The 24,625-nt window shown below is 39.7% G+C and overlaps 1 protein-coding gene across 1 annotated transcript; it reads left to right on the top strand.

Annotated features, from left to right (window-relative positions):
- The first annotated feature begins 2,464 nt into the window (after window positions 1-2,464).
- Window positions 2,465-23,792, top strand: LOC308105221 (uncharacterized protein). The gene is made up of 22 exons (XM_080455856.1): window positions 2,465-2,514; window positions 2,609-3,316; window positions 5,406-6,107; window positions 6,816-6,934; window positions 10,976-11,819; window positions 12,116-12,532; window positions 14,442-14,578; window positions 15,357-15,405; window positions 15,497-15,547; window positions 15,663-15,698; window positions 15,961-16,010; window positions 16,113-16,165; window positions 16,524-16,750; window positions 16,925-17,175; window positions 17,541-17,666; window positions 17,818-17,953; window positions 18,042-18,119; window positions 19,616-19,648; window positions 19,741-19,826; window positions 21,465-21,558; window positions 22,441-22,695; window positions 23,094-23,792. Exons 1-22 carry the CDS (start codon window positions 2,484-2,486, stop codon window positions 23,111-23,113), a joined length of 4,503 nt encoding a protein of 1,500 aa, XP_080311982.1. The 5' UTR covers window positions 2,465-2,483; the 3' UTR covers window positions 23,114-23,792.
- Window positions 23,793-24,625: the final 833 nt, after the last annotated feature.

The following is a 24,625-nucleotide window of genomic DNA, read 5'->3' as shown; positions in this document are numbered from 1 at the left end:
CTTTAATTTCATTTTTTGGGGGAAAATGATAAAAATAATTGTTGTTTTCTGTCTATGAAGATATTTATGAAATCTATGAAAAAGTTTAATCTGAGGTCATGTGTTCAGGTACTCAGTGCCCAGTGGTGGAAAAAGTACTCACATTCTTTACTTAAGTAAAAGTGTCAATACTGCAATGCAGAAATACTCTGTTTCAAGTAAAAGTCTGGAATTCTAAATTTACTTGAGTAAAAGTAAAAAAGTATTGGTATCAAAATGTACTTAAAGTACCAAAAGTAGAAAGTACTCATTATGCAGAATGTCCAATTTCACAAGTTTGCAAGCAAAATGTATAAAATGTAAAAAATATTTTGAAAATAGCTCACGCTTTGTGAGCTTGTAGATCGGCTATTTTCAAATGGTCGAAATGTATATAGGGCTGAAGTGGTTAATGTATGTTTTTTTAATAATAATCCAAATTTAAAAAGTAACTAGTAACTAAAGTTTTCAAATAATTGTAGTGGAGTAAAAGTATAATTTAATCTGAGATGTAGTGGAGTAGAAGTAAAAGTACTGAAAATTGGAAATACTCCAGTAAAGTAAAACTACCTCAAAATTGTACTTAAGTACAGTGCTTGAGTACATGTACTTAGTTACTTTACACCACTGTCAGTGCCTTGGGTGTTCTGGTGTCTGTCAATTATCAATTTGGATTAAAATAAAAACACGCAACACATAAGCACGTTGACACCCACTAGAGGTGAAAGAGGGGGGGGGGGGTAGATGTTGTTTAGTTTCACTCTCAACTGAATAAAGAATGTTTTTATTTGCAGGATCTTTTACATCACTGACAACAGAACAGATGCACCAACAGTGAGTTACTGAGACCCATGTGGAGCAACCAGAGGCCTCACATGTTGACAAGCACTCTGTCTGATTAGGTACGTTGTGAACCTGTTTCAACTGTTCATATTGTCTCCACCAGGCCCAAGGCGTGGCCCAGACTATGTTTTACACCCTGTCCGTCCGTGTTTGTGTCGGTCCGTCCGTCTGTCCGTCTGGCAGCTAATCTCCGGCACCGTTAGGCCCATCGCAGTGAAACTGTACACACACACTCCCTGGATCCAGCACAGAACCTCTGCCCCGAATATTTCAGATCGGCCTTTTTATAGACTTTTGCAGAACACTTTTTTGATATTACTCCAGATTTGTCCTTCCAAAGTTTGCAGGATTGGCCAGTTTTGAAAAAAAATGCCTCAAATCATGAACACAGCGTGCAACTTCCTTGAAATGTAGCACACATTCCCACTAGGCCAAGGAAGAAATGCCATCAGAACATGTTCAAATAAGCCTCATGGTGGCGCTATAACGGGCACGTTTTTACCTATACCTGCACTGATCTGCGTGAAACTTTGCACGCACACTCCTTAGAGGCCAAGGAAAAACCTCTGCCCTGCATTTTTCACATCAGCCTTTTATAGCCGATTTTATAGCCGATTTTTGCTAAACCCTTTCTTTATATCACTCCTACAAATGTTGTCTAAACATTAGGCAAATCGGTACACAGTATCTCTATAGACAAGTGACCAAGACGGATCTGTCCGATTGTTCATATTCCATCCTGATTGGTGAATTCAGAACATTGTTGGCCCACAATAACCGGACCTGGAGGAGACCTAGTTTAACCCATTAAGACCGGGAACTCATCTGTGTCATTTTATTTTTCTTTGGCTATTCCAAAATAGCAGATCTACAAGCTCATAGCTTGTAGATCGTGAAAAATTTGTGCAAAATGAGTGCAAATCTTTGAAGATATATATATATATTTTTTAAGTGATTTTTTTTTACTCAAATGTTTGCTTCTGGGGGGTCCCTGGAACAACATATTTGGAGATGTGGGGTCTGCGGTCAAATACATATCATTTTGGGGTCCTTGACATGAAAAAAATTTGAGGACCACTGATATTAGAGCAACATTTAGATTTAGAAGACATTTGTAGAATCCACAGAAGCAAAGCTTTTATTTAAAAACATACATATTCAAAGATTTGCACACATTTTCACGATTTTTCAAAAAATAGCAGATCTACAAGCTCATGAGCTTGTAGATCTGCTATTTTTTGAATAGACGCGACACAGACACATTCCCGGACTTAATGGGTTAACTCTGCAAATACATATCAATGTGGGGGGGAGGGGGGTCCTTGACATGAAAACCTTTGAGAACCAGCTTATTAAAGAGTAAAAAGTATATAAATATAAAATGTTATTTTAATCTATAGAACTTTAACTGAGATTATATACAGTATGTGAACCTGTAACATGTTGATGTCAAATGTAGCAGTGCAGATAAATTGAGCATAATAACTGTAATAATAATAATAATATTAATAAATGTAATAATAATAACAATAATAATAATAATAATAATAATTGTAACAATGATAATAGATTGTTGTGTCTTATTTGACTGTTTTCCAGGTGAAACAACAGCTGTAGACAGGATGTCCAGTGGAACCTCAGCTTCCATCAGAGGTGAGTTCTATTAAAACACATGAAACCAACAAACTGATACTGGTTTAGTCACATCTGTGATCTTTATGAATATTATATTTATTTTTCCATCCAGGGAAGAACAGCAACCCGTCAGAACTGAGAATAGTTCTGATCGGGGGAAGACATGGAGATGGACACAGTGGAAAGAGTTCAGTAGGAAACATCATCCTGGGCAGAGATGTTTTTAAAACAAACAGAAGAACATCTCAGAGTGTCATGAGACAAGAGGAAGTGTCAGGCAGACAGGTCACTGTGGTAGACACTCCAGGATGGGTGTCTTCTCGTCCCCTAGATCTGACCCCAAAACTGACTCAGTTAGAAATCCAACAGAGTGTGAATCTGTGTCCTCTAGGACCCCATGCCTTTGTCCTAGTGATCAGATTGGTTAACCCATATATAGGAACAGGGATGTCAGCAGAGGAGCATGTGAGATTTCTCCTCAGTGACAGAGTGTGGAAACACACTATTATAGTGTTCACTGTAGCTGATAGAAACAACATGGACACTGATCTCATTAGATTTGACCCTGAGTTAAGACATCTTATTGAGAAATGTGAAGGTCGCTTCCATGTTCTTAACATTAGAGACAGAGGAGATAGAAGTCAGGTCACAGAGCTGATGAAGAAGATAGATCAGATGGTGACTAGTAATGGTTGTCACTATGAGACAGAAGAACACGTCTCAGAGGAACTGAAGGAGAAGGAGAGAACCATCAGAAGAAGAGCAGAACAAAGGAGGACAGACGCTCAGAAACAAACAACTGGACTTACAAAACACATTGGTATGTTTTGTTTACTTTGTTTAAGTGACTTTACTTGCTGGTTAAATGTTACTGTTTAACCCATTAAAACCGGTAAAGCATCCGTGTCATTTTAGATTGTAGCGTTGGCTATTCATAAATATCAGATCTACAAGCTCCACAGCGTTAGCCTGATTATCAGACTGAAGCTGTGAGGAGCTTCAGTCTGACGTGGGCTCCAGTGTAGCCAGTACAAGGGGGAGGGTCATTAGAATTTCCCTAAACCAATCCTAAGGGATCCCCACCCCCACCTCTGACTCTCATTGGACAATACATTTTGTACAGAATAAATCCTATAGGTTCACATTTACAACACCAGACCAAGAGGAGGTCCACTCAGAGAGTGGGCGGGGTCTATGGTCTGGAACCAGCCTATCACAGCGTGTCACTTGGTGCCGCGACGGGGGTGTGTGTGTGTGTGTGTGTGTGTGTGTGTGTGTGTGTGTGTGTGTGTGTGTGTGTGTGTGTGTGTGTGTGTGTGTGTGTGTGTGTGTGTGTGTGTGTGTGTGTGTGTGTGTGTGTGTGTGTGTGTGTGTGTGTGTGTGAATAAATAAAACAGTTGTATAACTACTGGTTTAGAAGTTATTTGTAGAATCGGCCTCAGGTCTTAATGGGTTAAACATGCTAACCTTGGTGTTTATATTAAAAATAGGTAGATCTGCTATTTTATCTATTTAGCATAATGATGAAGTATATAGGGCTTAACCTTATGAAACCTAGCATCCCTATTCTGGGGAAATAGCTGATCTACAAGCTCACAATGTGTCGCATTGCACCGCGTTGTGTGGTTGTAGATCTGCTATTGTGAGGTAATATATTTAGTGTAGAGTGAAAACAGGAGGAGGCCTAGTACAGTCCCCTGGGGGACTCCACTCAACTAAGTATAGTGTTGAAGTGTTTTAGTGGTTGAGGAACAAAGGTACAATGTTTTAAACATATCGTTGCTGTATGTCCTAAACACTTCCTTTTATTATTATTATTTATAAAACACTTCAAAACAGTGAAACTAGCTGATCTACAACCTCACAACACGGTGCAACATGACAGCTTGTAGATCAGCTATTTCCCCAGAATGTTAGGTTTCATGTGGTTAAGCCCTATACTTTATCATTTGCCAAATAGTGAAAATAGCTGATCTACAAGCTCATAACGTGTCACCTTGTGAGTTTGTAGATCGGCTATTTTAACTTTCTTTTAAAAATATGGACACCAGGGTTAGCATGTTTAACCCATTAAGACCTGAAGTATCATCTAAACCAGTAGTTCTCAAACTTTTTTGTGTCAAGGACTCCCTATTTATATTATATAATATTATATATATTGACACTTTCTACAAGTATCTATCGATTGATCGATCGGGCCGTGGACCCCCATCTGAAGATGTTTTGTGCGAGGGACCCCCAGGAGAGACAATTTGTGTTAAAACAAAAACAAAAACAATTCAAACACTTTCAAGATTTTTCTAAAATAAATAAAAAATAGCAGATCTACAAGCTTGCAGCGCGGCACCAATTGTCGCGCTGTGAGCTTGTAGATCTGCTATTTTTGTAAAGCCAACGCTAAAATCTTTTAGTTTTAATGGCTTAAACACTAACATTTCATCAGCAAGTAAAATAAAAACAGAATACAAGAACATATTTAATGTGGTTAAGCCCTATATACTTCATCATATGCCAAATAGTGAAAATAGCAGATCTACAAGCTCACATCGTGTTGCATTGCGACGCGTTGTGAGCTTGTAGGTCTGCTATTGTCACTATGTTTGGGATTTTGTTTTTGTTTTTTAATAGTGACACCTGGGTTAGCATGTTTAAACGATAACATTTCTCCTGCAAATAAAATTGTAGATCTGCTATTTTCACTACTTTTGTGCGACACTCTTGTATGGTTAAGAAGGGCATTCATTTACAGTAACAATATTTTTTGTTATATGACAAATAGCTAAAACAGCAGATCTACAAGCTCACAGTGTGTCACACTGGGAAGCAATATGAGCTTGTGGATCTTCTATTTTAAAACAAACCTTGAAAATGTTGTTAAACAAAGTGAAAGGAACACTTTTCTCTGACAGGACTGACTGACCTCAGGATTGTGTTGTTGGGAGAGAAGGGCTCTGGGAAGAGTTCAGCAGGAAACACCATTCTGACAGGAAGTGGTTTTAAAGTTAGTCAGTCAGGTCAGAGGTCATCAGTGCAGTGTGAGGTGAGACAGGGTGAAGTAGCAGGGAGACAGGTGACAGTGGTGGACTCACCAGGCTGGAGGTACAACAGTCCACTACAGAACACCTCAGAGATGGACAAACTGGAGATCCAGAACAGTGTGTCTCTCTGTCCTCCTGGACCACATGCTGCTCTTCTGACGGTGCCTCTTAATAGAGCATTCACCAAAGCACAGAGAGTAGCAGCAGAGGAACACATGACACTTCTGTCACAGAGTCTCTGGAGTCACTCTATGGTACTGTTCACCTGTGGAGACCGGCTGGGAGACAGAAGCATTGAGCAGCACATTGAGGCTGAAGGAGAAGACCTCCGCTGGCTTGTTGACAAATGTGGGAACAGATATCATGTCTTCAACAATATGGAGACAGATGACACTCAGGTCACACAGCTGATAGAGAAGATAGAGGAGATGGTGTCAGGAAACAGAGGTGGACACTGTGAAGATGATGGAGATGAGAAGATGTCAGAGAGGAAGAGGAACATAGAAGAACATGTCCAGACATTTCTGAAGAAGACACACAGACAAAGAAATGCTCTGAGAGCTCTGTCTGAAGGTAATGTCTGTAGACATTATTATTATTGTTATTGTTATTGTTATTATTGTTATTGTTATTGTTATTATTATTATTATTATTATTATTATTAATAATAATAAGGGTAATAATAATAATAATAATAATAATAATAATACATCATCCCTACAAATACATTTGTAGGGATGATGATGATGATAATTATAATACACTATAATAAATAATAAGCTATTAAAATAAAAAGAACAGAAAATAGCCTAGCTTTGTGAGCTTGTAGATCTGCTATTTTATCTACTTTTGAAAAACAAATGTCTGTGGATTTTATAAATATTGAACAAATGTATTAACAAGAGCATGTGACTAAATACTAACTACATTGGATCCATTAGAACAGATTCTTCTTTCTTACATTTCCTGAAAAGTAACAGTTTTGAACTTACAAGGTTTCTACCTGACAGATGATATGAAGGCTGTTTGATGTAATGATTGACATCTCTATTCTCATTATGCTCATGACCCATGACTCAGTCATAACCACACCCACATATGACACAAAGAAAGTGTGTGTGTGTGTGTGTGTGTGTGTGTGTGTGTGTGTGTGTGTGTGTGTGTGTGTGTGTGTGTGTGTGTGTGTGTGTGTGTGTGTGTGTGTGTGTGTGTGTGTGTGTGTGTGTGTGTGTGTGTGTGTGTGTGTGTGTGTGTGTGTGTGTGTGTGTGTGTGTGTGTCAGGAGAACACCACAGTCTACCAGATGTGAGGCTGATGTTGGTTGGTTCAGAGCAGGAGGACAGGAACTCAGCTGGAAATGAAATACTGCAGGACTATGTGTTTACACAAACTCCATACAAGGTGAGTAATATGATATGAATGTTATAATGAAAGAAGTAAACAGTAAAGAGATGAAATATAAATGTTTTCTGATGATAATGTGAAAGTATCTGCTGTCATGGATGTTTAAACACTTTCACCCTGGTGTCCCAACTTTTTTTCTACAATTTTTTCTATTATGTTTGAAAATAGCAGATCTACAAGTTCACAACCTGCTGCATAGTGACGTGTTGTGATTCTATTTTAGAAGAGCCATATGTGAGATATATAAATATTATATGATAATATGTTCTCTATCGTATTGAGACTATCTCTCCACCTAACATATTTCATATGTATGGAGAATGACCCCACCTCATTTGTGATGTGGATATATGTCTTTAAGACACACCAGTCATACTGGCACGCACGGGTATAAGGCTAAGGATTTATTTGTTATCTCCACCAAGCAGTCCAAGTGGGTCTTCTTAGCAGAAGTGTAGAGCAAAAGTAATCAAAGACAGAGTTGTTTTACGTTTTTTTTTGTGAGAAACTACTACTAGTTTTGGCAACCAAGATTTTTATAACCCATTTTTTCACCCAGTGCCAATTATCTAAGTAATCCTAGGCGCTACACTCCCTCTGCCAGACTAGGGAGAGCCTAGAGCCGAGCTCATGCCTCCTTCAATGCATGAGAGCTTGCAAGCCGCTTCTTATCACCCGACAGGGGGGAGTTTCCCTGGTTAGACGTAGCACGTGGAAGGAACACGTTTTTTCCAACCAGTTCCTTTCCCCTCCATCAGGCGCCCTGGCTGACCAGGGGGAGGCAGTATAGAGACCAGGATTACAGCATGTTTTTGTGAGGGTACCTACCCTAGGAGACACGGGAGAACATGCAAACTCCACACAGAAAGGCCCTTTCGCCAACCTCACCTAGGGTATGGGCGCTGATAACGCGGAGGAGAGAACACGCCCCCGAGTGCCCACAGCGTCCCCGGCAGGAATTGAACCCAGGACCTTCTAGCTGTGAGGCGACATTAAGGTGTAGTTCTGTTAGAGGCCCAGCTGTTTCCACTCCAACCCAACAGACTAAACGTCCCAGGGTGGCAGAGCTGGGTGAGCCAAGCAGCAGGCTATGCCCCTGCCTGGTGTAGACAGGTTTGTAGAGACGGATGAAGAGGAGGAGGAGATCGATGTCGGATCATTCCCATATGAGGAGGCCGTCCCCTCTGCTCAGCCACATGCTGATCCAGAGGATAAAGACGGCGGTGAGAGCACTCTGTTGGCCCCCATCATTAAGGGTCTGGTGGAAAGGACATCGAGGGCTGTGGAGATCGATTCTACTGTAGGGTGATGGATGCCTTACTGGCTTACTGCACAGAGCCCTGGTTATCCAGACGCAACTAGCCAACACAGGAGCTATTCTCTCGCTGTATCAGCACCAGCTTACACAGCGTTTACGTGACCAGAATAGCCTAGACTTTATTGAGTTGCAGCAACTGACATGCATGCTCGCCAGGCTGTTTAAGGAACAGGCAGCGGCAGCGGGCAAGGCGATGAATGCTCTCTGGTCGGTGAGGCGCCATCGGTTGTTGGCCCAGTCCAAGCTGCAGCAGGAAGACCGAGCCTGTCTGATGAAGCTGCCTATTGAGCCATCGGCCAAGTTTAGCCGAGAGGCCAGTGTCTTCCTGCAACGAGCTCAGGAGGCTCATAGATGTGCACAGGGAGGTGTCTGGTTCCTTCGGCCGTGGCTGGGGTGTGTGTAGAGCACCAGCTGCTACAGCATTAGAGTCGTACATCAGGGTTAGACTAGTTTTTCTGTTTTTCTGTTTTCTGTGAGGACTGCGGATGAAAATTAGCATCTTTGCTAAATCCGGTGTATTTACGTTCATGTGACGTTCATTAATATGCTCTGTCCTGTCTAAATAAACAAATAAAAAAATAAAATAAAGTAGGCAGTAGTACCAGTGCTGCCTGGAGTGTGGGCACACAGCACCCGTGGAGCTGCGGCCTCCTGATTGCTGTGGAATGCTGCGTCTCTGACAGAAATCTGCACAGCAGCAACATGGTCGACTCCATCGACATTCACCTGGTTTTACCGACTGAACTTTGGGGAGTCTGTCTTGAGTGCTACTCAGTGGTAGGTGTCACTGTCACCTTCACCAGTCAAGCCGGCCTTGCGTCTGGAAGAATGGCTTGAGCGGCCCTTCACCCCTGTGGTCACTGGCCTTAGCGTCTGGTAGGGTCAGGCTCTTGGTCCTTACCAGAGGGGCTCGCGTCTTGCGTCTGAGCATTTAGCGGCGGATGGCGTCTGGCTGTCCGGCCGCCCCAGGGGTTGTAAATATTTTAAATTGAACATACTTGTAAATATTCTAAATACAGTATATGCTGGGTCGGAGCCCACTGGTGTTGGCTCTGGGGTTCTGGGACTGCTTCGCTTCCTCACAGGGTGTCTTACAGAGTTCCCCATACATATGAAATATGTTGGGAGGAGAGATAGTCTCGATACGATAGAGAACGTTCGGTTACGTTGTAACCTTTGTTCTCTGAGTGAAGAGCCTATCTTTCTACCTCGATGTCGCTCGGAAGCGGTGTCGATCAATTAAAACCAGTATAATCACACACGTTGTGTCTTAAATAAATATCCACGTCACAAGTGAGGTGGACCGTGGGGTCATTCCCCGTTTTTATGAAACATGTTGGATGGAGAGATAGTCTCTTCACTCAGAGAACAAAAGTCACAACGTTACCGGACGATATGATTATATGAAACTGAAATGATTTCAGTATTCTGACAGTTAATAAAAACACAGTTAATAAAAACACAGTTAATACAAATACAGTTAATAAAAACACAGTTAATAAAAATACAGTTAATAAAACTAGATAAAGTAAAAGCTCACAATGCGTCATGGGCTTGTAGATCTGCTAGTTTTTTAACTGGTTGAAAATGAAAATTTGCACCTTTAATGACCCACTAAATGCCCACTAAAGGGACGCCAGGTTGAAAGTGGTAAAAAGAAAGAAAAGGAAAAGCAAGTAAGTAGTCATAATAATCAGCAGTGTTGATGGTCAACAGGGTATTGTATTGTATTGTGTTGTGTTGTGTTGTGTTGTATTGTATTGTATTGTATTGTATGATGTTGTATTGTAGTGTAGTGTAGTGTAGTGTAGTGTATTGTATGATGTTGTATTGTAGTGTAGTGTAGTGTAGTGTATTGTATGATGTTGTATTGTAGTGTAGTGTAGTGTAGTGTAGTGTAGTGTATTGTATGATGTTGTATTGTAGTGTAGTGTAGTGTAGTGTAGTGTAGTGTAGTGTAGTGTAGTGTATTGTATTGTATGATGTTGTATTGTATTGTATTGTATGATGTTGTAGTGTAGTGTAGTGTATTGTATTGTATGATGTTGTATTGTATTGTATGATGTTGTATTGTAGTGTAGTGTAGTGTAGTGTAGTGTAGTGTATTGTATTGTATGATGTTGTATTGTATTGTATTGTATGATGTTGTAGTGTAGTGTAGTGTAGTGTATTGTATTGTATTGTATGATGTTGTATTGTAGTGTAGTGTAGTGTAGTGTAGTGTAGTGTAGTGTAGTGTAGTGTATTGTATTGTATGATGTTGTATTGTAGTGTAGTGTAGTGTAGTGTAGTGTAGTGTAGTGTGTTGTGATGAGAATGACCACAGCAGAGGACACTAATGTCCTCTTGTACCATTCTAAACCACTAGAGGGACATTGAGTCTCCTGGCTGATGCCATCACTTACAATGATGATTTTATTGATTTATTTTTTACACTCAGAGTAAAATGAACACTGAGAATTGTAATGTGTAATTCCATTTATACGATGAACTCTATGCTGGTTGTGAGTATTAACCATCTCCAGTGGTATAGGTTGTTCAATTATTCCATATAGTTAATTACTGTTTTATTTAATTTAGTGTAAATGTGGCACTGGCACAAAATAGACACATTCAGTGAGTTCATCTCTAACAAGTTTGAGACAAACTCTTCACTGACGACATAATAGAATAAAGGTTTTGATTATTATGACTAACACACAGTAAACCTCATATTCCAGGAGTTTAAAACCCAGACTAAACTGACACAATGTGTCAGACAACAGAGTCGAGTTGCTGACAGAAATGTGAGTGTGGTGATCTGTCCAGACTGGTCGACTACACCTCCATCACAGAAGATCAAAGACGTCCTTCTACATGGTGTGACTCTGTGTTCTCCTGGACCCCACGCTGTCCTGGTGATGGTTGATGTCAGGTCCAGTTTCTCTGAAGCTGACAGGAGATCAGTGGAGGAACACATGGAGCTGCTGGGGGACAGAGTCTGGAGACACACTCTGGTTCTGTTCATGAGGGGAGCCTGGCTGGGAGGGAGACGTGTTGAGGAGTACATAGAGTCTGAAGGAGAACCTCTGAGGTGGATCCTGAAGAAATGTGGCTACAGGTACCATGTTCTAGATGGTACCAAGTGGGACATTTCAGAGGTAACAGAGCTGATGCAGAAAACAGAAGACATGGTCATGATGAACAGAGGACACTTTGAACCTTCAGTCTCAAGAGAAGACAGCTCTGTCAGAAACACAGGACACTTCAAGGTGGGATATGAAATAAGACAGAAGATACTGTTTGAAAGGCTGAAAGGAAAGAAAACAAAAGAAACAGAAGAAAAGAAATTAACAGAAGAAGAATGGAACAGAAGAGAAGAAGAATGGAAGACGAGGGAGCAGCAGATGATAGGCAGGATGTTGAGGTTTGTGGTGACAGCGCCAGAAAAACCACCCCTGCCAGAAAATTGGAAGTTGAGAAAGGAGGAGATGAGAGAGAGGATGTTGAGGTTTGTGGTGACGGAGCCAGAAGAACCAACCATGTCAGCTGTCAGGAGAAGGAACAGCATGGATCTAGAAGATAGTGAGTATCAGTATAATGGATCTGCTAACAGACTTCAATGTGATCGTTCTTATAGTGACTTTTATCTGATAAACCTCACAAAGACACTTCGTGACCTACACTTTGTTAATTCCTTCTTCAGTAATAGTGCACATGATTTTAAATGATCTCATTGTAAAATGTATATGTCAACATTATATATGTCATATTATTTTAGTATCCTATTATTATAATAATAATGCTTAGTTGTAGTTGTTTCTTTCTTCTTGTATTTTTATCATTGTAAATGTCTCGCTGTCTGTTGTCTTGTGTTCCAGTGAGTGGTGGAACGCCATCTGAGACAGGAAGTTTATGCAGCTTTTCAACTGACGAGGTTTCATCCTCACGTCGTGGATCAATAGCACCCTCTACAGGATATGGCAGCTGGTCAACTGACAAGGTTTCATCCTCACATCCTGGATCAATAGCGCCCTCTTCAGGATATGGCAGCATGAGTTCTGTTCTGAGCCAGGCCTCCACTGATGATAAAGTTTCATTAATGAAGAAGATGTTTCATAAACTGAAAGGAAAGAGAACATTAACAGAAGAAGACTGGAACAGACGACAAGAACAATTGAGGAGGAGAGAGCAGGAGATGATAGACAGGATGTTGAAGTTTGTAGTGATGGAGCCTGAAGAACCAAGCCTGTCAGCTGTCAGGAGAAGTAACAGCATGGACCTCAGTCCTCCAAGCAGTGAGTATCAATATAATTGATCTGCTAACAGACTTTAAAGGGACATTTCGCCGATTCTGCAACCAGATCTTATTTTAATGAAGTTTAGGACTAGAAGATCCTGTTTATTTTTTTGTGTATAATCTGTGTTTTTAGATATCTAGTAATCTTCGAAGATCTCGTGACGTTATTTACGTCACGAAACCATGGTCTCATTCCTTTCCGCACTACATGTTGTCTCGACGCGGTCTCAGTCAGACCAGCTCCAAAGACAGCCTCAAGGGGTGTCCCCAAGATTTGGTCCAACCTTGAACCGTCTTGGACTCCACCCCATAGAGTTGAGGCAGCGGCGCCAGCGGGCACCCCGCCCCCCCCCCCCCCCCCCCCCCCGCTGGGGATTTTAGACAGAACAGAACACAGAAAACAGCCCAAACTGCGCATTTGTTCGCGGACTGGCATTTGGTTCGGATGGGGGGGGGGTTGGTCGCTCATCGTTCGAATACCAAAACTCAGAAGACAGTTGACTGGCAGTAAATGACTGGCTGGTGGCTGCTACTTATGTTATCAAATCACTACATAATGTTATATCATTGCCCTAAATGGCGAGATATTGACAAGGGAAGGATGATTAAAAAATCATTATGTCCAGCTTTGATGTCTGTATAAGAAATGACTTTGTACAGGTGGAAAACTTTAGTTACATTTGCAGAGTGACGCATTTACCTGAGTTACATCTTCTGAATGTTCTTACTTGAATGTTGACATGAAATAATAATCCTGTTTAGTGTTTCATAAGCGCAAGCGTGAAAGAATCCAAATACTGCGTGGAGCGACGGTAAACAAACAAACGCTGTTGAAAGGCTAGGATCAAAATACAAAGGATTCGACAGTTATGTCGCTACTATGCTACACGGAAGTAGAACGGCATAAAGATACCAAGGATTTGTCAGTGATGTGACATCACTAACGAATCCTTGGACATGAAGGATGAGATGGACGCTTTTGACTTCCAGTGTTGCCAGATATTGTGAAAGAAATAAGAAACCAGGTCTATGAAAACAAGCCCAAAAGAAAATAACTTGGCCAAGAGCACTTTAAACCTTTGAAAATTGCCGATCTACAAGCTCACATCACGTTGCGATGGTACCCATTGTGAGCTTGTAGATCTGCTATTTTCCAAAAAATCTTGAGGGGAAAAAAGTGCAAAATGTGGAATATTTTTTAATCGTTTTAACAACACATATTTGGTTGGGGCTCCCTGGCACAAATTATAATTTCAGATGGGGGAAAAATACATGAACATGTTTGAGAACCACTGGTTTAAACAACAATCAAAACATTTGGATAAAAGCCCAAATATCAACTACATTTTAGAAAGAAGCCGCTTATAATAAGCAGACATGGCAACGCTGAACACTGGTACACATGTGTTGTTGTTGAAGATCACACCCACATGCAACCTCCACTCCCCCCACAAGGAGGGGCAGTGCACCAAAGCATTATGGTCATTGTAGTATTGCAACAGTCCAGTCAAACCCTAGTCAAACACACAGATTTCATTATTTTTTGGCCATAGGGTGCACATTTTAAATTGTTCTACTGTTATCTACTACAAATACTATTAATATTGAGTGATTGCAGTTTCTTCCAGGGGTGAAATGCTCCTTTAAAGTCATCGTTCTTACAGTGACTTTAATAAATACGACATTTCTTCAGCAGATAAACATGCATGTGATTTAAAGCTTGAAAAACACGACACAGACTTTAATAAAGATTCACTTTTCAGTAATAATGCATAAGAACTGAAGTTGAATGTATGTAATATTAGTATCATTATTATTATTGATATAAATGTTAATGATACTGTAAGTTGCATTTTTTTCTTCTTGTATTATTATCATTGTAAATGTCTTGCTGTCTTGTGTTCCAGTGAGTGGTGGAACATCATCTAAGACAGGAAGTCTCAGGTCACCTGACAAGGTTTCTGATTGGCTACTGAAGAGACATCCTGAACCAATAGCGTCCTCTTCAGGAGCTGACACCACGAGTGAAGCTCTTACCCAGACAGTGAGAGATGAAGATTTACTTTGACATCAATCACACACATTAACATACATATAATAATTATTGGTTTCATTAAGGGACATATTTGCATGGTCTTTTTGCAGATGCATAAGATTTGTATAATATAGTATACATGCTAAAAGTATCTCCAAATGGACCTAATCATATGTAATTAATTACTAAGTAGTTATTCAAGTAGGTCTCCTTGAATCTGTCCATAGACTAGAGAAGAGATGAGTTGAAATTAGAGAAAAAGAAAAGACGACAGAAAAGAAATATCTTAAAAACTCACTCCAATAAACGTGTCGTAACATGACATTAGTGTTTAAATAATCACCATTCTGACAATTCAGAAACAAGTTCTGTAAAGTGAAAATCCACAAAGCTTCACATCTTTTTTAACAAGTTAACTCTTTATCTACAGTCTACAGTATGTTCAATATGACAATTTCCCTTGAAGTGAGCTTTCTCCCCCTGAAAACAGGCTCTATTCAAGATGTGTATTAATGCCTCAGATATCTTGCTATTATTAGGCTGTGTTCACCAAGTGTGTGTTTCCACAAGACTCTCGCCTAAAGTTGAGTTGATAATATTTAACTCTCTCTTTGGTGGACACAGCACCTTGTAGATGAATACAGACTATGCTTTATGTAAGCATTTACAATTGAACTGGGTTCATGGATTCACTTAGAAGATGCTGTAACATTCTGAATTTAAATTTCTTAGACTGGCTGAATGTGGCTGAAAATTCTGTTTTATGATTTTGCCTCTTCATTCTTAGGCACCATGTGTAAATATGTCTTCAGAAGAAGAGGAGGATGAGGATTCTGGTGAGAGACATGGATCATATTCATCTTTTACACTGTAAGCCTCCAAGCTGCCTCTGATCCACTAACTGTCCTCTGTCTTTACTCTCTACAGAAGACTGCATGAACATGATGAAGATGATGGAGATAGAGAGTGGAGAGGAAGGTAAATAATGTAACTCTCCTTCATCAATTCTACAATGAACTGTGAGTGTTGGTGTGAATACATCGTGAAGGATTACACACAACTAAACGCTTTCTCTTTAATGTCCTTCCTGCAGAGCTGAACCAAACTGATCTGGATGATTATGATAATGGTAGGAGAGAATTTAATGAATGAATGAATGAATATATAAATCTATGATTCATGAATGTAAATCTACACCTGGACAAACTGGAATTCATCTCCTCTCTCAGAATGTTGTTCCCTTTCACATCATGAGAACATCTGACTTGATGATTCTTATATTTCTGTCCATGATTAAGCCCTGGTCCTGAAGCTGAGCTTTTCAATGGGATAAATATGGTATAATTCAATATAGTGTAAATATGTGTAACTGTTGTTATTTGTCCCTCCAGATGAGGTGTACTTGGGATCATGCTGTGAAAAATGCCAACATGTCCAGCAGGTCAGTTTGTTCAGATACTCTTTCTTGATGTACGTACAGTATGTACAGTATGTATGGCTGTTGGTGATCCTTAATGATCTCCTGTGTGTGTTCGCTTGGTAGAGCTACGGCGATGAGATGATCATTCCTGAGAAACTCTCCAGAGGACGCTTGCAGTGAGTCTGGACATCACTTTGACATCATCTGCTCCTCTGGTTTCATACTGTAGAGAACAGAAGACTGACATCACTACCACTAGAGGCCACTAGAGGCCACTAGAGGCCGCTATCCCTCACGGAGCTATTTTTAACATTGAAAATACCCATAACTTTAACTTCGTCTGGTTTCATTATATTCATATTACTTATAAGACTATGGTCATGGTGTGTGTGTGTGTGTGTGTGTGTGTGTGTGTGTGTGTGTGTGTGTGTGTGTGTGTGTGTGTGTGTGTGTGTGTGTGTGTGTGTGTGTGTGTGTGTGTGTGTGTGTGTGTGTGTGTGTGTGTGTGTGTGTGTGTGTGTGTGCATTCTTCAGGGCTCAGCTGGAAGGACAGGGGACATATGAATGTGCATCAACAGGCTTGATATTTGAGGCGTCAGAGCAAGTTCTGGTGAGTTATTCCATCCTGTCCTGGTCCAAGTTCAACCAGTTCGTCCAGAACCCCTGGACGATTGCTGGTCCCATATTCAACGTACAGACAGTCAACAAGGATGCATCTGCCCTCAAGACCATCCAGTTCCCCCACTCCCTGTGCCTGGCTGGTGAGAAGATATGCTGCCTCTCTTTACAATATGATCCAAATAACAGTATCATACAGTGATATTTATTTTACACTATTGTCTGTCTTCAGCCTTTTTTTGGCTTCAATGCATTTTGTCTTGTTGTCTCTATAAAACTCTCCCTCCATCCTCCCTCCTCTTTATCTTCACCTGCAGGCCAGGAAAAAGAGAAGGAATTTGCTGTCCTACACGTCACTGGCAAGAATCCCGTCATTGAGAGAGTCCAGTCCTCTGGTAGTCATCTAAAGTGGTCAGTGTCCTCCCTGTCTCCTGTGGGTGCCATCGCCCGGGACACACAGCAGGATGAACACCACGGAGCGGTGCTGATCTACAAGGATCTGTGGAGTAGTGTTGACACTCACACTTTCCGCATCTACCTCGCCCTCAACTGCAGCTCATGGCATGAAGTAAGGACGGCACTAAGATGGAGACTGCATGCAAGAGTGCATGTGTTGCTAACAGTTTAGCTTAGCATTCACACAAAAAAAAATCATTTTATCAATGACCAACTGTCATCAATGTTTTAATATTATTATTAGTTTAGGACTTGTCTTCAACTATTCTCAGAATAATGCTTGACTGCTCAAAACAAATTGTGTTCTCATTTTGACTAACACTTTAACATGGCCTTCAGTATTGAGTATTGATAAGCTCTCAGTCTACATTCTAGTTGGCTAGAAGGAAGAGACTGTTTTCCCTACTCCCCTGTCTCTTGTCCTCCTTCTCTCCTTTTGTCTTCACCTTGTCCACCTGTTGTCCTTGTGTGTGGCAGGACATCAAGAGGGAGTTGGAGTTTGAGAAAGGACATTTCTGTAGAGTTTACAAGAATCCCAACTGTCTACTGGTAGAGGGGAAGTACCAGCTCACGAGTAAGCCAAGAGAGGAGATTCACCCTGAGGTGAGTTTGTCTTGATGCTCATTCAGCTTATCATTATGCATGGTGGATGTTTTATTGGTAAAGGTGTAGTTTGGTATACCTATGAACATGTTGTCTGTATAATGACTGAATGAATGTATGATGGAATATAATGATTAACATGTCTGTGCAGAACCTGCCATTCACCCTGAAACCAACTGAGTTCAAAGGCTACTTTGAAGCCAGCTTCAAGCAGCCACTTCCCGTCACATTTAATGTTAAAGTGAGAGGCTCTGACGATACTACCTGGTCTGCCAACATTCAACAAGGTACCTAATGGACACAGTCCCCTGTCTACTTGAACGTCATTGTTTGTTTATTTCTGAGCAATGATACCTATCTTTTGTTCTCTATCAGGTGACTTGGAGAAAAAGTCAAGCATGTTACAACTACTACTTGGTTGGTTTCAGCTGGGCTGGAGACAAAGCCATACATGTAAGCATTATTCATTTAGTTTACTTTGTGTGATATCAGTATTTTCAGCATTGTAGAATCAGACCGTAATTTCCATCTCGCACGTACGCACAAATTGTTTTAAGGCTGAAGTGAGTGCAGTAACTGATTAAAGGTAGGGTAAGTGATATTTTTTGGTTAAAACAAAAAGTATTTTGTTAAAAGGTTAAAATACTATATTCTGATAGTAATCATTGCTATAGAGTGTTTGTTCAGTAACAGGAGTCTCCCTGTCTCTCCAGCTCTTTAATAAACAGAAAATAAATGTTTCGGTAGGTGTCAAAATCTCAGCCAATCAGGAGAAAGTACCCATATTTTAGCTTAATACAGCTTAAAACGCTAATTACATTTTAATTTAATTAGTGTTCCAGTTCCAATTTTGTCTGCTCATTTCTGAGTGTCATCACTTCCAATTTCACTTGTTTAATCTGTATCCTGATTGAGTTCTCTGTCCTGGTTGGATAAAATTGGAAATGAAACTGAAACTGAAACAAAAATGCATTTTCTGTTTAATAAAGAGGTGGAGAGACAAGGAGACTCCTAATACTGAACAAACACTCTACAGCAATGAGTACTATCAGAATATAGAGCTATTTAACACTTATTTTAACCAAAGCAAATCACTTACCCTACCTTTAATTTATGATCCACTTCATAAATAATCTCTCAAGAACAGATTCTGCTCTGCGTTTGAATCTGTCGGGGGGGGTTGTCATATCGCATACGCACTGGCCTACAAGTGGGCGTGCCTTCAGATCAGGAAGCAGGCCGCGCTTTACCCAATCAAATGTATTGGGCGGGATTTACGTGTCCGCCGATCCTTCCCCACTAGAAACAAACCGAAACTCATTTAACAATAGCGTCCTCGGAGCAGACAAAACCATTGAAAGATTTTCACATTTTAACTTGCTCTTTCATCATAGAAACAAGTGGGCTTATAACCAAAACGATCCATCTTCTCTGGGAGAAGTGGTGTTAGTGTTCCGTGTATAAATATTGTTAGTGGGAATGAAAACATAAGCGCACCACCGGAAGTGAAAGGCTGAAGGCAGACCAAAACCCTGGTTTCCTTGCGCACGGGTGCTACGTCGACTTCCTCCCAGAGCCAACTGAGATAGTAAAAAACAGCAGAGGGCGCTTTTTTTCCTTTTCATTTGGCGATGGGTTCCCAGATTGCCTCATAAATACCACAAATCCACCCAATCAGAACTAACCTCTTACATTACTCTGATGTCATCTGCTGGCTGATAGATCCAAACAATATGGAAAAAGAACCTCAGTATTAAACCTGGGAAAAAGAGACACCGGTCGGTCACTTCGAGAAAAGTCAGCGCTTTGACTATGATTAATAATCATGATTAATCACAGCTAACCTGTAATGAATATGATTAAAACGCTTACTCTTTTAACAAAAGAGTGAGGCTACAGCGTCTCTTCAAGAAGAACAGTGTAATGTAACTATGTATTGTTGTCTGTAGGTGAGGCTACAGTGTCTCTTCTAGAAGAACAGGGTAATGTAACTATGTATTGTTGTCTGTAGGTGAGACATACAGTGTCTCTTCTAGAAGAACAGTGTAATGTAACTATGTATTGTTGTCTGTAGGTGAGGCTACAGTGTCTCTAAAAGAACAGCAGTGTCTTCATTCTGAGTCAGAACCAAACACAGAGCCTGACTCACATCATGTTCAGGTAAATATAAATGGGACATTTCAGAAGTAACAGAGCTGATTGAAGATAATAATAATAATACAATTGAAGATAATGTTTCATCAGACAGATTGGTCCTTTAGACACAGGACACATGACACTGTCACTCAACCTATTGAAGTGTTTGAGGGTTTGTTTGAGATACAATATATGTTCAAGTGGTGAGATTACATACAAAGTCAATGCAATGACGCGACTTTGAACATCTTTGCATCAAGCCGTGAGAGCGAGGCGAATGGGGCGATGCAGAAGAAACGCCCCGTCGCCTCGGCTCGGTATCTTCTCTCCAGATGGAAAATCCCAACTGAAGCAACACTCGCTTCCCACCAACACTGAACAGCGTAACCAGAACCAAAAAGTGGAGCGATTCAAGTGATTTATTTTGCGATGGGAACGCTCCTTAAAGGGGAAATCCACCCATTTTCAATATTTAACTATGTCATTAATATAGCATAAAGGAGTTGTGTGGAAATAAGAAAAAATTAAAAAAAAAATTAACATTGCAAAAAAATTTAACATTGCAAAAAAATTAACATTGCAAATTACACTGTGATGACTCATCATGGTGTAATTTGCAATGTTAATTTTTTTGCAATGTTAAATTTTTTTGCAATGTTAATTTTTTTTTTAATTTTTTCTTATTTCCACACAACTCCTTTATGCTATATTAATGACATAGTTAAATATTGAAAATGGGTGGATTTCCCCTTTAACACTCGTTAAGTTATATGCTCCAGTAATACTGACAATTATATTCATAAATTAACCTTTGGAACAACAGCTACACCTTTGACATGTTTCACAAAGATCTGCAATCAGTCTTAGGGTGACCACCTTCAAACAGGCCCATTGAGGGACAGATTATCCCGTTTCGCGGGACACCCCGGGAGCGAAGCACGCAGATTCTTTTCGCGGTTCTGGGCGGATTGGGTTCGTTTTTTTTCCAGTTTTTGGTTTCTTTCTTTCTTTATTTTGGTTTTAGCGTTAGGTTAGGGTTATGTCATATAATTCTTATTTTTGCAGTATTACTGACTCATGCAGTATTTTGCAGTATTACTGACTCATGATGAACTAGAGTTTAGTGTTGACTCAAGTCAAGTCAAATAACACATTTGTCACAGACACCTGGTTTTAACCTTTGCTTTGGAAAGTGACTTGGGTTGAGGATATGTTTCATTAGAAAATGAATGTTGAATATAGAGAGTAGACTAAACTTACTAGCTAGACTTTATCACCCAGTGTTCACCCTGGGGTGTCAGCCGTAGGGCTGATACCTATTGTATTTATCACTTATTCTGGTGAGCTCTATAAAATATTATATGATCTACTTGCTCTATAGTTTCCAGAACAAGAGTGTGACTTTACACACTTCACTGGACTGCATTTATATAGCGCTTTTCTCCAAAGTGCTTTACAACTGAAACAAAACCCTCATGACAACAGAAACACATATACAGTTAATGTATATTGCCAACACATCTGTTCAGGACAGCCTAATGATCATTCCCTTAGAATGTGTTTATGATTTATTCAATTATTAATGGATGTCCGTATAAGAATCCATAATGCAGCCATAATGTCTATTCAGATGGAGTTTACATTATTTGTTCCTACATACAGAGTGATGGGTCCAGTACAACAACATTAAAACCAAGCCTCTCTGGTGGATTCAGTGATGATGAAACAGTGGCTGAAGGTGTAATGCAGGTTGCAGGTTAGTGTCCTGTTTCTAATATCATTCAAACTATTATTACAGCATTTATTTTTAACATATTTCATGTACTGGAGGGATAGAGTTTAACATTTAAATGAAAACAGTGTTGCTACAGTTATCAAATAAAGACAAATATGTTGAATGGGTCAGATTTCTTGATTCTTCCCATATGATGTAATTTAGTGAATCAGTTCATTGAATATTGTGTCTAGTGTTTGATGCAGATTGTAGCTTTAGAAGCTGCTTGTTTTCTTCACATCATGAACATGAAAGTCATTTCTGTTACAGTATCAGCTCATTATGTTTTTCTCTCAAATACATAAGAACCTCAGATTAACATGTAAGGTTATTATAGTTTAGAATTCATTATTCGTTTTGTATTATTATTATTAGTTAAAATAATGTAAGTGGGTTTGCTAGGTTAGTTTTCATTTTGTGAAAAGGCTTAGTATTAATCTAGTATATCGATTAGTGTTTTTCTTTCTTCTTGTTTTATTGTTTTATGGGGTCTTTATCAGGGTTGAGATGAAACAGTCTGAACATTTTTAATACAATAATAATTGTGTAATAAAAAAGAATCAATGAAGTTATAACTGCCACAGCTAAAATATATGGAAGACAGATGTCATATCAAACCAAAAAGTTTCAGTTAACTTTCTTTTTTTAGTTCTGTGTAAAAGGTTTCATTTTTATATATTGACCCTGAAATCAAACTACAAACTACAGAATGAATGGTTAATTCATAAAGAGATAATTCTAATTCTTAACCTTTTCCCCAATTAATAATCAGCGTCATTAAACTTTAACAAGTTCAGTGTACCACTATTTATGAGAGCAGATGTCAAGTGATACAGTATAATAGTCTGACTTTTATATTGACAGACATGAAAGCTAACTTTGTGAAGAAGAACTGGGGTCGTCTAATTGAACGCGTCACAGCGGTTCTGAGTATCGCAGACGACCTCTTTGGAAAAGAATTTGTCACGACTGAGACTTATAGCGAAATCTGTAACGCAACGACCAGGCAAGCTCAAATGAGAATACTGCTTCTCACTGTACATCCAAAAGGAACTGCAGCAATATCAGCATTCTACGAGGCTCTGCAGCAGCACGAGTCGTGTCTCTTCAACGATCTGGGTAAGAGCTAAACACTTCAAATCCCTCCATAGGCGGCGGGTAATGAAGGCTAGGGTAGGCTAAGCCTTCCCAAATGTTATGCTGGGAAATTCTGGGAATTGTGCAAATTATATATAATATATGTGCGCAGCATTATTTAGTTAATTTTTTGATAATGAATCAGTAAAATCAGGCAAAAATAAGAATTAAATAACCTAACCCTAACCTAACCCTAACCCTAGCCCTTTAACCGAAATAAAGTAACCAAAAACCAAAAAGAAACTAACATAATCCGCCCCGAAACCGACCCCGCCGCGTTCCCAATTGTCAAGCTCACCCGCCGCCTATGAATCCCTCTTTCAGTCCAGTCTGTTGGAGGTCTGTGTGACAGGCTTTTCCTTTTTCTTTTCACATTCCAGCAGAAGGTCCTGGCAGATAAACACATTCCAGCAGAAGGTCCTGGCAGATAAACACAGTCCAGCAGAAGGTCCTGGCAGATAAACACAGTCCAGCAGAAGGTCCTGGCAGATAAACACATTCCAGCAGAAGGTCCTGGCAGATAAACACATTCCAGCAGAAGGTCCTGGCAGATAAACACATTCCAGCAGAAGGTCCTGGCAGATAAACACAGTCCAGCAGAAGGTCCTGGCAGATAAACACATTCCAGCAGAAGGTCCTGGCAGATAAACACAGTCCAGCAGAAGGTCCTGGCAGATAAAGCATTGAAGATGAATGAAGAGACAACAACTAGTCCACTGACACGTCTCTTTGATTTGTACTTTAATTGAGAGAAATTAACCTTTTTTATGAGTTTCTGCTAGATTGCAGGATGTTGTACAGAAAGAAAAATATTGATAGAATGATCTTAATTTCTATGATCCTAGATTATTGCTATGCATTTGATGTATTATCTCATGTTGTCCTGGTTTACTGTAAATCACTCTGGATTAAGAGCGTCTGCTAAATGCCTTAATTGTAAATTGAAGATCGAAACATTTGTTTTTATTTTGACAGCCTGTGACAACTTTGACAGGAAGAAGCCGAACAAGCTTCTGTGTTAAATTCCACTTGGTAACTTAATTTGTTTTGTTAAGTAGGGCGGGTCCCTGAATATTTAACAATTCACGTTTAGCTGTGTTGCTCATTCCACGAATGCCCAATCCTTGAAAGCTCTACCTTGTTGTAAAGGTAACTAATGAATGATAAACATGATATAAAACACAATACCAATTGGTATTATTAAAGGGGAGATATAATTGACCGAAGTTAGGTTTCCGAACTTTTTTTGGGCAGTTTATATACATAGTGGTGTCAGTGGTATGCATGTGTAGTCTGTGTTGAAGATAAGTAATATAGGGACAGATTTAAATATGTTGTTGCATAATAACTACAGGCTGACTAACACATTTGGTAGTAAATACACGTTTTGTAACGGGATCATAACATGGCTGGACTATACACACTGATAAAACCTTTTCATTTTGATTGTAACAAATCTTTTTACATTATATGTAGAACATATAAACACATAATGACTATTGCTATAGACCTATAAAACCCTGTTCTGCTGCCCTGAATAAACTCATAATGTAGGTAATCATAATCACATTATGGTGGAATAGTGGACTATTCCAATTTCATCCAGATCAATGGGCCAGAATTAAGTTCTACAATAAAGAATCACTGTTGTCTATATAGAAGTACACTCTGTGAGATGCAAGTGTGGTCATCAACCAGTGGTGTAAAGTAACTAAGTACATTTACTCATGTACTGTACTTAAGTACAATTTTGAGGATTTTTGACTGAAGTATTTCCAATGTTCAGTACTTTATACTTCTACTCCACTACATCTCAGAGGCAAATATTGTACTTTTACTCCACAACAATTATTTGAAAACTTTAGTTACTAGTTACTTTGTAGATTCTGATTATTATTACAAAGCATACATT

This window comes from Gymnoscopelus braueri (assembly GCF_963280865.1).
Source record: "Gymnoscopelus braueri genome assembly, chromosome: 17".
NCBI lineage: Eukaryota > Metazoa > Chordata > Actinopteri > Myctophiformes > Myctophidae > Gymnoscopelus > Gymnoscopelus braueri.
This window is presented reverse-complemented; position numbering and strand designations above follow the sequence as displayed.